We start from the raw sequence: 18,113 nt of genomic DNA on the forward strand, positions 1-18,113 counted from the left end.
TCCCTTTGCATTCCTTGTTTCTTTGGTCACTGACTTTTTTCTTTTTCTGGTACTTCAGGCATGGTAGCTTTATGAATATGGGATTGCTTCTAATCTGGTTGTTAACTGTGCTTTTTAATATATAAAAATGGTTTTCTGTACAATTGGAATTAGTTTAGGATCTAGTTAGTTTTCTGTTATGGGAGAGACCTGAAATGGCATGGCTGTGTTTCAGGTACTCAAACAACATTGCCGTAAATCCGTGTGGTTTTTACATTGTAGCAATGGGACAGCAGCTATAGAGTTTAACAGAAAAATACAAGTGTTATGGAATACTGATCATTGTGAGAGTTTATGAGGAAAAATCCTTTGATCTGGCTATTTCCAAAGCATTACAGGAGTTTGCAAATGCATTTAGAAGCATATGTGGTGTATGCTGCTTAGGGCTGTCTGTACCTCTGAGACCTTAGCCCTTTATGGTTGATGGTGTCTTTCATTTTGGTTGCCAGTAGGAGTTGGTTTTGTCATTTACTCTTTCCTTTACATCTGCCTTTGGCCACCAGTTGAAGTTGAGATGGACTTTGGTCTGAGCTAGGATGAATACTTTTATATGAGAATTTTCTGTTTTTGCAGTTGGTGACTGAAAGTCTTTAATTTTTTTTTCTTTTAGATCTTTTTCTGTATGATGGTAAAATCTTTATTTATATGTTTGTTACCAGCAATGTACCATTGGGAATGTACCATGTGGGAATAAAGTGGGAAATAGACAAGATTCCTATGAAAACGAGAGCTGGAATATTTTTTTCAGAATAATACACTTTACCCAGAATTGTCTTATATTAGATTATATTTGCTAGATTCCACCAGAGAATGTTCGTGAACTTTAGGATATCTCAAGTTCCAGTTTTGCAGTGGTTAGATTTCTTGTCAGCAACATAACTTATCAGTTGTAGCCTATCTAAATGTCTTTTTAGGATAACTGTTGCTGCATTTTCTATGAGCAGGTGTACCTGCTTTTCTTGAATTCAACTCTCTGAGCTTTTTGCATAATGGACTTTCACTTCCCTTTCAATTTCAACGTATAGTTGCTGCTCCTAGATTAAGAGTATCTCTAAGTTATTAGGAGGCAATGATGATAGAAAATAAAATTGTTTGGTGATCTAGTTCTCACTCTCTAGAGTAAAGTAAGCTGTGTTGTCAACCATTTCACTTGTCTTGGAGACTTTCAAATGTTGCAATTAATTGAATTTATTTTTTAGTCCTCTTTGTGAAATATTTCTAGTGTCTTTGCACTTTGCTCTGCAACAGCAGCTGTTTATTAGCTAGTAATGTGTGTTGTTAGTGTCTTTTGCCCTTATTTTCTCTTAAGTATGTAATAGTATTTCTTGGCTAAACTGGTTTTCATCTAGCCAGAGCTGGCATTAATACCCTGTGATAGCTTGAGAATTTGTTTGTGCTGAAAACCAGAGTACTGGCCTGTACTACTTATATCTTGCTTTGAGACCCTTTCAATGATGCTTTAAACCTAAAAGAGTAAATATTAGGTGGTGCATATGAACATCCTCTTAGCCTCTTAGAAGTTGTTAATTAGAATTAACTATATGTCCATACAAATAGTTTCATGAGACTGCTAGTGTGCACACTTGTACTGATTCTAGCACTGTTTAAAAGAAACCCCAAACACCTTGCCACTCAAAAAAAAATCTAACCCAACCCTACCCCCAGTTTCATTTAAAACCATGTTATTATGAGCAACTGACAGTTTCTAAGTTGTTTGTGACCATGCAGAACATGAAGGGTTTTTTTACAGACTTAAGTGTAGCTTAATTTTATTTAGAAATTATTTTGACTTACTTTTAAAACCTGTAGTTAGTAGTGGAGCAGTGCCATACAAACTGAAACATGGTAAAGCTGAACAACTCCTTTAACTTTGTAGGCCTGTGCTAATTGTTATGTAGAAAGAAAAAAAATTACATCATTGGCTTTAAACACTGTTGAAAATGTTCCAGTGTTGAAGCTGAATCAGCTTTAAAAGAGATATTTTTATTACTTTTCCCAAAATTACATAGGCATCATGAAAGATTTTGGAGGTTGCTTTTCTTCTGTTCTTGTCCATGATTACATTTGTATGTGAACTCCCTTTGCCCTGTACATGACAGTTTGGAATTTTTTAGTTTGTCCTTTCTATAAATTTAGATAAAACTTTCCCATATGATGGTAGAGTTCTGACTAAGACATAACTGACTGAGAAGAGGTTAAGAAAAAAATCTTTGCTTTAGCTTCATGTCTTGTTATGCCTAGGCCTCTGAAAAGGCAATACTGCACTTTCCAGAGTTGCATAAAGCTGCTGTGTTTGGAAAGGGAGGAGAGAGGGAATGAACTGCAGCCTGTGATAAGAAAAGGGCTTATGAAACATCTGGAAGCGCTGCAGACTACTGGAAAGAACTAAAAGTCTCTCATAAACCAGGTTAGAGATATGAATCTTGTGACAATTGTAATGTGGAATTAATTACCTGGTTAAAATCAAAGTTAGTTTTAAGATCTGGGTTCTTATATGGATCATCTAGAAAATTTTCTATTTTATGTATATATATGTATATAATACGTATATATATAATAATCATGTATATAATCTTGCCTATTATTTGAAACTGTGTTACCCTATCTTTAAAACTTTTTTGTTTGTTTGTTTTTCTAAAGGAAGGTGAGAAAGCAGGAAGCTGGTTTCAGCTCAGTTAATAGTGTTGCACTGGTTTCATGGACATCCAAGCTGACATAGTTGCTTACATGCGAAATGGGTTCTTGCTCCCCTTACCTTGTGGTGACTTTGATAGTGTGCCATGATCTGGATCCACCCACTAATGCAGTAAAAAACTGCTTTCTTTTTAGTGGCTGAATCAGGTGATTTGGCCTTCTGGCTGTTCTTTCCACACACCGGAGTACTTTCCAGGAGGGAAACTGGATCTAGGAAGATTAGTGAAAGCAAGATATCAAAGGGAAGTAGGTCTTTATCTCTGTGTGTGGTGGACTGATTGATCACCATCAAGTACAAGGAAAAATAGTTCTGTGACACTGTTGAATTAATCCAGCATTTATCTGCTGTCAAAATGAGTAGACTTTGTTACTACTTCTTGTCTCAACTATGAGCTCTTCAGCTTCTTAGCTGTCAGCATCACTTTTGTGATCCTTCAGGGAGCCAGCCCAGCTCACAAAGATGATTTGAAAAACAAAACTAAACAAATAGTAGGTATGCTCAAAAGAGTGCAAGAGCCCTTTTGGGTATGGAGGTGGAGTTGTGTGGGAAGGAGTGAGTCTACTCACCAGAGACAGCAAGCAGATTAACATAGTAGATTTTTCTTTGGCATTCAGTTTTTATTCCACAGTTGGGAGGACTACTACTGCAGTTCTTTTTCTCTGTCTTGGGTCATAGTGGTGCTTGGGTGAGCAAGTAAGGAAATTCTTAACCTCCCTCTACCCTCTTTTTCGACCCATTTTTAGATTTGAACCAGGTCAGCTTTTCAAGGTAAACATCAGTGGCAGGAACACTGATGAGTTTTGTCTAGAGGTAAGAAAAGCCTGGAAGTTTTCCTCAGGTTCAGTAGTACACACCTGACTTTGCAGCCAGTAACTGAACTTTCCCTATTCACAGGGAGTCAGGAAGGGGAGGAGGAAGCAAGTCAGCTCTCTTAGCCAAAGACTGGCTCAGCTGTATCATCAGATGTGTTATGGTTCAGAGCTGCATTAGGAGTATTTTTTTTAAGTGCTACACGTACAGCTGATTACTGAAAAGAATAACCTTTCCCTTAGCTATGTCTTCTGTAGCCCTAGTCTCATACATGTACTGGTGTTTTGGATGAGTGTACTACTGTGCTGGATCCATTTCTTGGTGTAGTTTGTTGCATATGAGTGAGATGGGTAGCTTTACTGAGCCCTGAAACAAACACAAGTATATAAGGAAGGGTGGTATTGAAGCTGGGCCAAGGTGGACAACAGCAAAGTTCTGGCAATGCCTTGCCTAAGGAAACTAAGGATTGCAGAGTTGCACCCAGATTAAGGGAAAGCTGTTAAGAGAGTCGGAGGTATTTAGAGAATCAACTCAGTCTGCTGGTTTGGCATTTAGAGCTGGAGGGTAAAATTACTGTAGCACAAGTTCTACTTCTCATCATTGTTTGAGTACTAAGAAGTGATGAAGGGATCCTAAAACAGGCACTTGCAGAAAAGCAAGCTGCTTTTCCTCCAAGTACATAATCCATTGTTTTCATTTGTTCCTAAGCAAGAGCTTTTGTTTACTGTGGTTGTTGAAGTGTATCCAAGCTCTCTCATAGGAAAATACTAGATTTTTTTTTTCTGGGGTGGTTTATCTGAAGCTATATTAAAATAATTGTGGCAGTAAAATGGAGAACGAGTTCATGAATCTATCCCTTTTGCATTCTGCAGTGGATTATCATCAAGACATGCTCAGCTACTTTTCAGTGTCTGCCTCATTTCAGGTGTAAGATTTATAGTGCTAAGTGAACAAGATACCTGGTAAGCAGCCACTCTGTTCTTAGAGTTAACCAGTGTAGTTACTTTAAACCACCTGCATGCCATAGAATTAGCAGCCTGCAGCTGTTAACTGATCTTTGCAGCATCTGTTTATGTCACAAGGTGGTAAACTACTCAGGCATTCATATACAGCTCTTATCTCTGATACATGTTCCTGTCTGTAATACATGTTCCTGTCTTTGATGGGGGACTTTGCTCAAGCTCTGGAAGTTATTTGGGCTACAAACTATTTTCATAAAAACTTTTGTGATACTAAAGTGATACATTTGTGATACAAATGTGCAGTATCTTAAAACTATAAAATTAAAATGAAAGATCTATTTCAGTCAGTATAGCAGTAAAAAACTTAGGGACTTTGAGGTGTTCTTGGTTTTTTTTTGTTGGAAGGGTCTGTAGTAGCAGGAATGGCATTAAAGAGAAACTAGTTATTTCTTATGTTTCTCTGTGTGAGCCCATCAGTCTGCAGTCCGCTCCTAAAAGGCCTGCTATGGAGGAGTGACTAGAGGTGCTGTCATCTTGTGCCAGTCTGAGACAGGGCTTCTGTCAAAGGGGCTGTGCTTGCCTGTCATCTGTGCTCTTCTGAGGGTGGTGTTTGTATGCTCAATTAAACCGACTTGGTCACCAGCCTTACAAGGAGAGGAAATATCAGATTGCCACTTGAGAGCCACTACTGGAATACCTAATAAAATGTCATTTTGTTGATTAGATTTTGAAATTCCGTTCCAACATTTGTAAGATTTGTGTGGGAACTTTAGATTGGTTTAAGGTTTTGGTTTATCCATTGATAATGAAATCCCTTTGCAAGGTTAATGGCAAAACCTATTTCTGATGTGACTTAGTTTTTTGTAAGTGAGGTGGTGATTATGTTCTCTGATGGGGTAGTTTTATTTCATTGGTGATACAAAAATTGTCTTTTATATATAAACACCGTTCACAAAATCACAGAATGGACTAGATTAGAAAAGATCTTTGAAAACATCAAGTCCAGCCTATGACTTAACCTAACACCTCCTCAACTAAACCATGGCACTGTCTGCCACATCCAGTCTTTTTTTAAATACATCTAGAGATGGTGGCTCCATCACCTCCCTGGGCAGACAATTCCATTGCCCAATCACTCAGTGAAGAATTTTTTTCAGACATCTAACCTAAGCTTCCCCTGATGCAGAGAAACACTCTGTCCTCTTGTTCTGTCACTGGTTGTCTGGGAGAAAAGACCGATGACCCCCACCTGACTACAACCACCTTTCAGGACGTTTCAGAGAGTGATATGGTCACCTCTGAGTCTCCTTTTCTCCAGGCTCAACAACTCCAGCTTGCCCAGTTATTCCTCATAGGGCTTGTGTTCCAAGCCCCTTGCCAATCTTTTTGCCCTCCTCTGGATGCACTGAAGCATCTCAACATCCTTCCCAAACTGAGGGCCCAGAACTGGACACAGCACTCCAGCTGTGGCCTCACCAGTGCCAAGTACAGGAGAAGAATGACCTCTCTGCTCCTGCTGGCCACACTATTCCTGATACAAGCCAGGGGCCATTGGCCTTCTTGGCCACCAGGGCACACTGCTGGCTCATGTTCAGTCGGCTGTCACCAGCACCCCCAGGTCCCTTTCTGCCTGGGCACTGTCCAGCCACTCCATCCCCAGCCTGTGGCATTGCAGGGTGTTATTGTGGCCAAAATGCAGGACTTGGCAGTTGGACTTATTAAACTTCATCTTATTGGACTTGGCCCATCTGTCCAGCCTGTCCAGGTCCCTTTGCAGAGCTCTCCTACTCTCCAGCAGATTGACACATGCTCTCAGCTTGGTGTCATCTGCAAATTTACTGATGGTGGACTCATCCCCTCATCCAGGTCATCACTGAATATATTAAACAGGACTGCCTCCAGCACTGATCTCGGGGGGACACCACTAATGACTGGATACAGCACTGCTCACCACCACTCTCTGGGCCTGGCCATTGAGCCAGTGGTTAATCTAGTGAAGAGAGCACCTGTCAAAGCTGTAGGCTACCAGATTTTCCAGGAGTATGCTGTAGGAGATGGTGTCAAAAACATTGCTGAAGTCCAAGCAGGCAGTGGATGTTGTCTTTCTCACATCCACCTGATGGGTGACCTGATCATAAAAGCCTATAGGTGCTGTGTGGCACTCAGGATGATCTGTTCCATAATCTTGCTGGGCACCAAGGTCAGGCTGACTGGCCTGTAGTTTCCTAGATCCTCCTTCCAGCCCTTTCTGTGGTTGGGTGTCACACTGGCCAGCTTCCAGTCAGCTGGAACTTCTAGCTGAGCTAGGACTGATGGTAAATGATGGAGAACAGCTCTGCAAGCTCATCTGCCAGTTCTCTCATCACCCTGGGATGAATCCCATATGGTCCTATATATTTGTGACTATATTAGTGGCTCAGCAGATCTTTGGCTGTTTTGTCCTGGATAACAGGGGGACCATCCTGCTCCCTGACACCATCTACCAGCCCAGGACAACAGTTTTCCTGAGGACAACCTGTCTTTCTGTTGAAAGCTAGGTCAAAGAAGATGTTAAGTACCTCTGCCTTTTCCTCACCTTTAGTTACAAAATTCTCTCTTGCATCTAATAGACAATGGAGGTTGTCCTTGTTCTTCCTTTTGCCATTCATGTATTTATAAAAATATTTTTTTATTGTCCTTTACAGAAGTGGCCAGATAGAGTTCTAGCTGGGCTTTTGCCTCTCTAATTTTTTTCCTATGTGATTTAGCAATTCCGTTAAGCTTTTTTGGAGATACCTGACCCTCCTTCCAAAGGTGATACACCCTCTTTTTTTCCTAATTTCCTTCAAGAGCTCCCTGCACATCCATGCTGGTTGTTTTCCTTGTTGGCTCATCTTTCAGCACATAGGGACAGTCTGATCCTGTGCCTTCAAAATTTTTTTTTTGAAGCATGCCCATACTTCCTGGACTCCTTTCTTTTTAAGGGCTGCTTCCCACGGAATTCTCTGAATAAGTCTCTTGAATAGGCCAAAGTCTGCCCTCTGGAATTTCAGCATGGAAGTTGTATTGGTGCCCCTACTTATTTCACCAAATACTGAAAATTCTATAATTTCATAATCACTGTGCCCCAGATAACCTCCACCCACTACACCTCCCACCAGCCCATCTCTGTTTGCAAACAGCAGGTCTAACATAGTCCCTCCAGTGGTAGGCTCGCTCACCAGCTGTGAGAAGAGCTGTTGTCCAAGTAGAATTATTAATATTTTAAAATTACATACAGTTTTGTGTTCTGTCCCTATGGTTCCCATACTCTGACTGCCTTTCTCTGTTTTTTTCTTTCTTACCTGCAGTGCTTTCCCCCCACTCCTCCTTCTTAAACTTCTGTTTACTAATTTTTTAGGAACAGAATCTATAGCTGCTTCAAAGCTGCTTGTGTTCTGACAGCCTGCCATCATAAGCCAGAAAGCTAAAGAAAAGAGATTTAGTAAGGCAGATGCTGCAAATTTTGCCTTGGACTACAGTTTCATGCTGCTGTATGTTATTGATCTGCTGTCTGCTGCATTTCTTTTCCCTCATTTGAACTAACTCTTACGCTTGCCTGACCCTACATTAAGCCATTTCTGTTTGCTTTGTTACTCTTCTTGTTGGATTAGCATGCAGACAACTGAAACTACTTCAGAACTCATCTAAGCTGTGTGAAGAAATGAGCAGGAGCATACTGTAGGGAAGAGAGTAGAGACAGCAGCACTAGCAGCTGGCTTAGGCTGTTGGAATTCATTGTTTGGGGTATTAATCTGAGTGTCATCAGTTGGGCAGAACTCATTTTGTGACAAAACTAAATGCAGGTTTCCTGTTTCTGTTAGATTTTGTTGAAACTGGCTACTGGTCTTAGAATTAAAGTCCAAAATAAGATACATGGTGATTATATTTCTGTAGGCATTGTTTCCTTATTAAACCATACTAAAAAACTTTGCTGAATTTGGTACTAGAAAGACTAGTGTCACTGTATGCAAACCTCTGGTATGCATATCTTTTATTGGTAGTGTGGCTCTTTTCCTTATCTCTTTGTTTGCTATCTTTTATTCATAGATATGTCTCTTATGATGAGCTGTTGCTGACCTCTAGTATTTGGCTAGATTAGCTTTATCTTGCTGGACAGATAAAGTACAGCAGGAACTTGGATGCTACAGTATAGTATGTTATGTGATAATGGCTCACAGTTTAAACCAAATATGTTATTGTCAAATTTTGAAGGCTGAAACGGTGAAGTTTGACTGTGCAGAACAGGAAGAATAACCCTTCCTAGTAAAAGAAAGAAAAGTTAACTGTAAAAAGTAGTATGTTTACAGACCTAAGTAGTTTGAGTACTCTTGCTGACTGCATAACTTCTACTTTTCTGTGCTTCCACATACAGAAGAAATTGCCCATTTGCTGACCAGTGTCCATGCAATGGGAAGTAGTTTCACTGATTTCTGACACAAGTGGGTTATCTGAGGAGGACAATGTTTGTGTTACCTGTCTGACTGTAGTGTAAATTCAGCTGCTGCCAATTCTTCTTGGACTGCTTTTTGTCCTGTGGGGGACCAGTGGGCAGCAGCATACAGTGGTTGTAAGTAGCCACAGACCTGCTGTGGTTACCTCAGGGGATAAAGAGATAGATGGGAGACTGATGCTATTGAGGATCTTAGTTAGCTTGGAAAAAAGCTGAAAGTACTGAAGGAGAAGCAGATAAAGAGTTGTGAGGAGTAGCAAGCCCTGTAGTTATTGTGGAGGGAGGATGTAAAGTGGTACTTTGAAGGTCTGTTAGAAAACTTTTTTTCCTACTTAATTTTAAAGGCAGAACTACTTTTTCGAAATAATAACTCATTTTTGTTCAATGTTTGAAAATAACTGTTTTGACTGTTTCTAGAAAAAAGTTGTAATTAAAAAGCTTCATGTGCTTCAAAGTATGTGAGATCTAATGCCTTCAGTTCTGATAATTAATTTTAAGCAACATGTAAAATCTCCTTAAATTAATTTCTATTGGTCCTTTACAGGCTTTTTTAACATTGTTTAACACTTATTTGTTGTCTTTCTTTTAGGTGTCGGGAAATCATGTTTATTGTTACAGTTCACAGACAAGCGGTTTCAACCAGTCCACGATCTCACTATTGGTAGGTCTTTTTTGTGCTGCCCACTGTTAGTAGTTAAGTGGTTCAGGTACCTCAGCATGCATTTAGGAGTTTGTTGTGCTGCAGAAGTGCAGGATTTGTGCTGTGTTAAGGTGGCAGTGAATCTGTAGCTAATTAATATTTGTTAGCTCATAAAGTCAGTTGGGGGTCTTTTATTGGGAAGGTACAATCTGAAACAATTAAAAAAGTTCACAGCTGCAGTATCTAAACTATTTCTTCAGAAAAGCTGAAAACTGGGCACAGAAGAATTGGCCAAGCTTGAAATGCACTGGTGAATGTAATATTAGTCTAGCCACACAACCTTGAAGGCAAGTTACAGATAAACTATAGCAAAGTTAACCTTAAAGATGAATGGATAAAAAAATTTTCTTGCAAAGACTAACTTTTGAATAGAGGACCAAAGTGTGAATGTATTTGCATTTGGAAGGGATAGGGATTTTCTTTCCCAACTCTTCAACTGGATGTGCACCATTTGTGTTAGGTATGATTTGGTACTGGAGGAATGAATACATGTTGACACATTGCCTCTGACCTAACTACAATAAATAATACAAACTTCTATTTATCTTTCCACACAAAATAAGGGGAATAATGTGGTACTAAATTCTTCTGAGGGCAGGTTTAGTCTGCAGATCAGTTTTGCTGTTGAGCATAACAGATGCTAGTTTCAGAGGAGGTTACAGAACCTTTCAGCTTGTTGATGTTCTTTCAAGGAACTGATCAGCTTTAGTCATGAGTTGCGCACAAAATGTATCCTAGTCTCTATTTTTAGTTTGTGCCCTGGAGTAGGTAGGCTCCCTATGTTTGGGAGTACTGAAATAGTTGCTTGAAATATAAACAGATTTTCTTCATGTAACAGAATGTATCAGGTGGTTTGATTGTGGATTCCCTTTCTCCTGACAGTCCTTCCACACCTTGTGTGTGCCTGTCGTATAGGTCAAATTCTTTGGCTAACATCAGTTTTCAGATATTTGTGAGATCTTGGCAGCAGATAGGCTGGCTGAATAAAGAGCCTGAGTACTTTAGGGAGGCATGACTTATTATCATCTTTTCTTCTTTAGGCCTGCCAAATATATGGCACCTTATATATCACTCATGGATTTGGCAGCCCTGTTACCTCAGACTGATAGGCTCTGGGAAACAGTTTCACCTCAGCAGGGTGGTTGTAGTGCCAGTTCTTTGCTTGGCATACAGCTAGCTGAAATCTGGGAGCAGAGCAGAAATTGAAGCTAGTAAGATGAGGAGGTGAACCTAGAAACAACATAATGAGGGATGTAGTAATGGAGCCTGGGAAGCTGCTTGAAAAGGAGGGAAGGAGGATTTTAGATTTTATATTTTTAATATATTTGTAATCTTTCAATTCTTTAATGTATAAGTCAACTCCATATAGAGTGTTAGCTACTGTTTGCCCATTTTGGTCAGACAAAACAATTCTCTGGGTTTGGGAATCAAGGACACCTTACTGTCTCAGGCCCTGAAAATGTAAACAGAAGTGATTGGAGAGCATACTTGGAAAAAATTACTTCATTACCTGAAGCTGTAATTGGAAGATTAACCCCCAATATGCAAATGGACCAAACTTATAAAAGTGTGAAAAGCTGTGACTTGTCATCCATTTTTGGGTGTAGCCCCTGGAGGGGGCTTTGTCTGCCCAAAATGTACCTGAAGCCCTTCAGTGAATACAACTGCTTTTTATTCCCCATGATTTTGTCTGACATCTGTTTTTAGGTAGACCCTAAAAGCATCAGAAGAGGCTGGAAATGCCTCCTCAACTGCTAGGGCATGTATGTATTTTGGCCAGGTTCTCCCAGCTACCCAAACAGATTTGGAAAGCCAGATGAAGAACATGGGTTCAAAGTCATATGAATTCCCCTGTGGTGTGAGATGGGGTGGGTTGAATTTAACTAATAAATACCCTAATGGTTGTATTAAAAGTCCTGAAAATGTGTAGATTAAATAAACCATTGTAAACATTCTAGCTCTTCTGTCCATTGCCTGTAGGACATGCCCTCACTGTAAACCTGATCAGCTTCTATTCCTTCTTTGAGACCAAGCTTGCCATCAAACTGTTTATATTTTTACAAATGCGGTATTTTTTCCTGGCGCATATTTTGATGGAATAGGATAAATACCCTTTTAATTTTTTTATGGAGTTGTGTGCAGGAACTAAACATTTAAGGTGATTGTTGGATTTAAATCATCAGCTCTATAGCCACATTTTTGAGATCAGGTAAAACCTTCAGTGTTTACATGTGTAGTAGACCAAGGACCTTCCCCTGGCTTTGCAGTCAAGTTCAGGAAGAGCAATGTCATTCACCTACTTCCTCCTTGCTGCCTCTCCACCTCCATTCTTTCAATTTCTTTACATACAGTTGCAGCAAATTATTTGGTTGCTAAAGAGTATGGTGGTCTTTGGCCAACAGGTTTTATTTGGCTCCAATATCCTATTGGGGAACTCTTCCCCTTTCCCTGAAAGTCATTCTACAGGAAGCAACACTGCAAATATTCTAAGCAAGCTTTTGAATTTTAAAGAGACATTTGGAATATTTCAACTTGGAGCTGCATAATTAAGTCTTGAGTCCAAGTCTAGGCAATGACCACTTTTGCAAAACTTCAGCTAGCAGATCAGTTTGGGTTTTTTTTTTTTTAATAATGGTTGTAGATTAACGGAAACTTGATAACCTTTAAATATGTCCACTATCTCTAGCCATTTGTGAGATTTTAACTACTGCAGTAATAGTCTCAAGTTATACTTGATTTACTGTTAATGATCTCAAAACTACTTTAAAAAATGGTATAAAAGGCTGAATTTTTCCACTGAAAAAGTTACATTTGTTTATTTGGAACACACTTTTTTTCCCTCAGTTATAAAACTTGATCTTTAACTAGCTTGAATTTTGGAAGTTGTTTTTTTTTTTTTTCCCCTTTCATAAAGACAGGTGTATTTTAATTAACACGATAATAAAATTTATCTTGTCAAAGGGACTGTTTTTATCCTCACTTAATAGATTATTTTTTTGCTAAAGAATTGTAGGTTTAATTTCTTCTAAACTAGCCCCAGCAATCTGTCATTGGTAGAGTGTTAAAATAACTCTGACTCTTTAAGTTCCTGTTTACATTCAAAGGGGTTTCTCCCTCTAATCTGGAGCTACTGAGTGGTTTTGAAAACTTTTTTGGGAATATCTCCCAGGCACTTGGACAGTAACAGTTACCTTTCTTCTAGAACGTTCTTTCAAGCAGCTGGAAAATTGGCTAAAAAGCAGGTTGTGAAAGAGGTCATTTTCCTACAATGTTGATTGAATTTAAACTTACATTCTTGCTTTTGCAGTACTTGACATTTTTCTTTCTATGTGCTAATAATGTAATCTTTTGTAAAATCTGTTCAGGTGTAGAATTTGGGGCTCGAATGATAACTATTGATGGAAAACAGATAAAGCTTCAGATATGGGATACGGTAAGTAGTTAATCATAAAAATTGTTTAAACGTATTGCTCCACTAGCTTTTCCTTTATTCTGGCTGAGCTGTCTAGCATCAGCATTCATAGGTTATGTACTTTGTCTTGCAGCTTTCTTTGGTTTCTGTGAAGTTAAAAATTTGCTAATATTTCCTTTTTTTAGTGTGATGTATTTTGTGGCAGTTGCACTGTAAATTCTGTAACACTTTGTCAGATTTGTAGGACTGGAATTCATACTGCCTCACTGTTTGGTGAAAGTCTTCTATATTACCAAGAACTTACATTTCTCAAAACAATCTTTCTTTGTGCATTCATGCAAGATTTGTTAAAGACAAAATTCTGTTGTTAAATTGTGATGTGTCTGCTACCTTTAATCAAGAGTTCTTTAGAGGAAATGCTTGCATTTCCAAGGTGGAAGAAAGCACATGGATCACTTTTCATAGAAGACTGGAGAACACAAGTTCAAGACAGTAAATATTCCAGTCAAGTAGGGGTGAATGCTTTAAGTTTCAAAACACCTTCCAAAATTCAGACTTTGACTTTTGAGGGGGTTCAGGTTAAGAAAATGGCTAGTCTTGTGTTGTCAGTCACTTTACTATAAAGCAGTTAGTATCACTGTCTACACTTGTGATGAAGCAGGTTTAAGATGTTCATACTGGTAGCTATATCTTTTTAAATGTATTTGACTGTTTCCTGAGGCAGAGTTGCCTGTTTCCTTTTCTAAAACATTTTATGATACCTTTAGAAACTGTTACGTGATCCCTAGCCTCATGCATGTGCTCTTTTTGGTACAGAAAATCAGCGAAGGAACATACATTCATATATGCATGCCTACATATGTGCATGTATATAAAAGTGTAAATAAATGTAATATTTTAGTGAACTTCATAGGTATTTAAACTTAATTTGCAAGTTCTTTACTTGAAATGTCACCTAACACCTGTGCCTCCTTGCAAGTTCTAAGAAAAAGGCATAGATTGATAATGGTCAGCTTACTTTACGCTTTTTCTGTCCTGGGCATATTATAAAAGTGGACTACTCCAGTAGTAGAATTGCAGACTACCAAGGTGGCTGAGCATTTTTAAGTTCAATAAACAAGCAAATACCTGCATAAAAAGTAGCTTTATGAATCAAACCCTTACTATATAGTGTGACTATGTGACTACATGCCTATATTGGACCTTGTTTTCTAAAATGGGGGCAGATTGTAGGCCAAAATACTAATTTTACTCCTGTCTTTCACTGGCTTTGGAACTGATTCTGTTAACTTCCTTAGACATGAATGAACTTCAACTGAGTTTCAGTACATCATGCTTTTCCCGGTGCCTGACTCAGTGACTCTTTGAGTCTGGTTGTTGTCTTGAATACGTGCAAATTGTCCAGCCAAAATGGCAACCCAGATGCTTTTGACTATAATTTATAAATTCTATCTGTGCAGGGATTTTTATCTGGATAGTTTCTTAAGTATATCATACATAAATTAAAAATATTAATTGAAAGCTTTTGTACACTGAGTAGATTGTATTGCTGGTGTTGTACTTAATAATTTATAAATTGTATGCAGTGAATGACAGTATACTGGTCATAGTTAAATGCAATCTGATTTTTAAAACATAGGATATTTGTATTCTAATCCAGTCTTGGTTTGTCAGCATATCTGAATTCCACTGTATTGTTGATCTTGTGTACAAAGGTGTGAAGGAATAGCAGAAATAAGAAACATGATGAGATAATTCTCAAGAGATATTTTACTTTTGAGTGTTAAGGTACACAAAAATCCATAATGACCAAGGTTACTGTGCTGTATCTGCATTGAGCATTTTTTTGTTTCCTGTTAGCCAAAACTGGTAGCTGGTACTGGTGCTATCTCCGTATTTATTAAGGTGTAACAACTTCTGTTTGATGAGAGAAGGTTCATTTTACACCTGTTGCTAGGGAAACACATGAACTATTTATGTTTTCAGTTGGTGCTTGCTGAGTCATAGAACTAGCCCTTCTCTAATTTGGTGCTGGCCTTATACATTTGCTTTTACTTCATCACTGAACAGGATGCATCCTGAGCAGAGGCAAAAGTGGAGAGCTTGAAAAAACTTGTTTTCATTGCTTAACAATGAACTTGCTTGCTTAAGAGAATCAAACACTAAAATTCAGGTTTTTCTGGCTAGATATTTCTGTGCAACAGTGCTCATTTTGTGTTGTCTCCAGCAGATCACTACAGCCCCAAGGAAGGGTGTGTCATAGTAATGGGAATATATGGAAGTTGCAGCACATGCCACTGCAGGAATATGTTGCACCTTACAGGGACGACTAAAGCTAACACTCTTGCATGTCTGTGAGATCCATTTGTGTGTCCTTCTTGTATGATAACCCAATAATATTTTACCTTTTTGTTATCATTCTAGTTTGGATTAGCAGCATATTATGGAAGTTATTTCTCTCTACTGTAGTCTGTTTTCCATGTGGGAGTACATGAGCTGAATTCCTTTTGGATGAGGCCAGACTGGAAGATATGCTTAAGGAATGCACGTATGCCTATTAGAAATTGTAGTCCAGTATTTGGTCCTGGGAGCTGACAGTCTAGTAAAACTAGTCTGATGCAAAAACACACCTAGCTGCAGCCCCCTCCCCTCCAAAAAAAAACTCCACAAACAAAAATCTATATTCCATGAAAGATACTCATTGTGATCTTTGCATTCTTAATGTCATGTGTTGCAGTCACAGCTCTACTGCTGTTCATGTCTGCACAAGCAAATAGTGTCCTGTTGTTCTCTCCCAGCTGCAGGCTGTTCTGGATCTCCCCACTGCTGGGCTCTGCAAGCTTTCTGCTGTGTGTGCTGTGGCACACCCAGGTGTTTAGCTCTGTGAGTCTTCGGGTTTCACTATTCCTTTTCAGTGTTCTTAGGTCTGTAAAGAAGAGGTATTGGACCAAATTGTTTGTTGGTGTGTCTTTAGTATCTAGATTATTTCTTTTCTTTAGTCTTAGTAATGGCTTCCAGTAGTGGGATGGACTGAGAAATACTTTTGTCTGAACTGCTTAGCTGGTAATTGCCTATTATTATACGTTAAGCAACTCTTTTGTGGAAGTGTGGAATTTGAGCTAGTGTCAGCTGCACACATAACTTTTAGGGAACTAGAAGTGGTTTTACAGCCGCTAGTAAGGATTAAAATGACTGTTCTGGAAGCTGTTAAGCTTTTTGAGTTTAAATAAGCTCTGTTGATAAGGTTGGTTGTCTTGTGGCAGCAGCATAACATTAAGACATACAGAAATTGCTTCTCCTCAGAAAAAATTCATTGTCGTGGAGAGATAACTGGGCTTGTTACCAGGCTGAGTCAGTGGCCTTGGTTTTGTTGTTGAGGGGGATGTTCTGTATTGCACTGGCTGTTACTAAGAAGTCATTGTTGATGAGGAAAAGTAAGCAGTAATTGAAAGAGGCTATTTGTCAGACACAGCAGTAGGAGAGATATGTGATGACACTAAATAATGCTAGTGTTCTCTAAATTGGTATGAAAATTAACTTCTCCTGTTTACTGGAATACTATATTTTTTGTATCTATTTCAGCTTTATTTCATGGAAATCCATGCTTTAAAAACACTAATTCATTATTGTGTTTGAATATAGCACTTTAGTCCTGCTTAGACAGACTAAATATCTAAAATAATTGGTTTTTATAAACTAATTTCAAGTAGTTTCTGGATTTCCATACAAGTGTACTTTCTAATGGAATTGATAGTGTTTTCCAGTAGTTGAGAGCTTGTATTCAAAAACATGTTTGTGGAAGACTGGAGGCATAATTGTTAAAGGCATATTTCACTTTCAGATATTCTGAATATACTACAACTTCTTGGAAATAAAGGTATTTTTCTTGTGTTTGCAATTGGTTTGGATCTATTAGAACCAAGTAAAGTTCTCTTTATTCATTAAATGAATATTCATCCTAGTGACTGACAATTGCTAGAATCTAGGGTTCGCCCCCAAGAGCTCTTTACTACCTGTTTACTTTGTAATGTTTTCTACTTGCTTTGATAGTCAGAACATAATCATATGTTTGTGAGCAGTTGGTATATTCTTTTACTAGATTTTTACTAATCTTTCTAACTATGTTACCTGCATGCATATTGCTGATCTCATGGCCCTCTGTTACACTGCTGTGAGGTTACATGAAGAACTTAGAGAGGATCAACTTTAGTTTGTGAAACTAGTCTGATCATCAGTCACAGACTGTGTTTGCTGCCACGTGGGAGGATTAACTTATTTCTGGATCCATGGATTGAAGAGTGAGGCAGGGAGATTTGTCTGTGTAATAGTTATTCCTGTTGCTGTTTATTAATTCGACCATCATCTAAACTTCAATGCCAGTAGCTTAAGTTACTGTTCACACCCATGTCGTCACTTTAGGTAGCTAAGGCAACTTGATACATCTTCTAGCTTAGTGTTCATAAACCTTTGTCATGCTTTAATGTATTTGGTTGACTATAGTATTGTTGGCATGTTATGAATTGCTTTGTGATTTCTTGGCCGTTTATCTGTGCTTTCTACAATAATTACAAGATTTCTACAAGAGCAAGTGCTTGCTTAGGATAAGGTCTTAAATAGGAGGAGCAGGAATCAGTTTTTGCAAAGTAGAACTCGTACTTTAGTGCGGGTTACTACTTAAAACCTAAAGGTTTCAAATACAGTTTCTTTCAAGTTATAAGTGTATTTCTGATAATGGAAGGCTAAAGCTTTGTTTCTGTGATGTGTTGGGAATTGCTTTGAATAGCTAAGTGGCATTTATTCAACACCAGCAGAAGAAAAGGCAGATGTACAAATTATCTGTATTTAGACATATGTACAGTTTCATCCTCGAGGATTTTTAGTCCTCTTGAAATTTCAGTTCTTACTGCATGCTGGCAGGGTTATTCTCAAGCTACATGTAACTTGACTAAATCTGTCACATAAATTCTGAGACTTTCATATACTGTGATAGATTGTTTTTCTTAAGCGTTTTTAGTTCTGGTTTT

The 18,113-nt window shown here is 38.5% G+C and overlaps 1 protein-coding gene across 1 annotated transcript in view; it reads left to right on the plus strand.

The window, feature by feature from the left end:
• The window catches only part of RAB2A (RAB2A, member RAS oncogene family), a 42,990-nt gene that overhangs the window by 2,815 nt on the left and 22,062 nt on the right, over nt 1-18,113 (plus strand). The window contains exons 2-3 of the mRNA XM_015617836.3: nt 9,567-9,638; nt 13,043-13,110. Coding sequence (XP_015473322.1) covers nt 9,567-9,638; nt 13,043-13,110 — 140 coding nt within the window. The remainder of the gene's footprint in view (nt 1-9,566; nt 9,639-13,042; nt 13,111-18,113) is intronic.

The sequence above is a fragment of the Parus major genome, chromosome 2 (genome assembly GCF_001522545.3).
Source record: "Parus major isolate Abel chromosome 2, Parus_major1.1, whole genome shotgun sequence".
Taxonomy (NCBI): Eukaryota; Metazoa; Chordata; class Aves; order Passeriformes; family Paridae; genus Parus; species Parus major.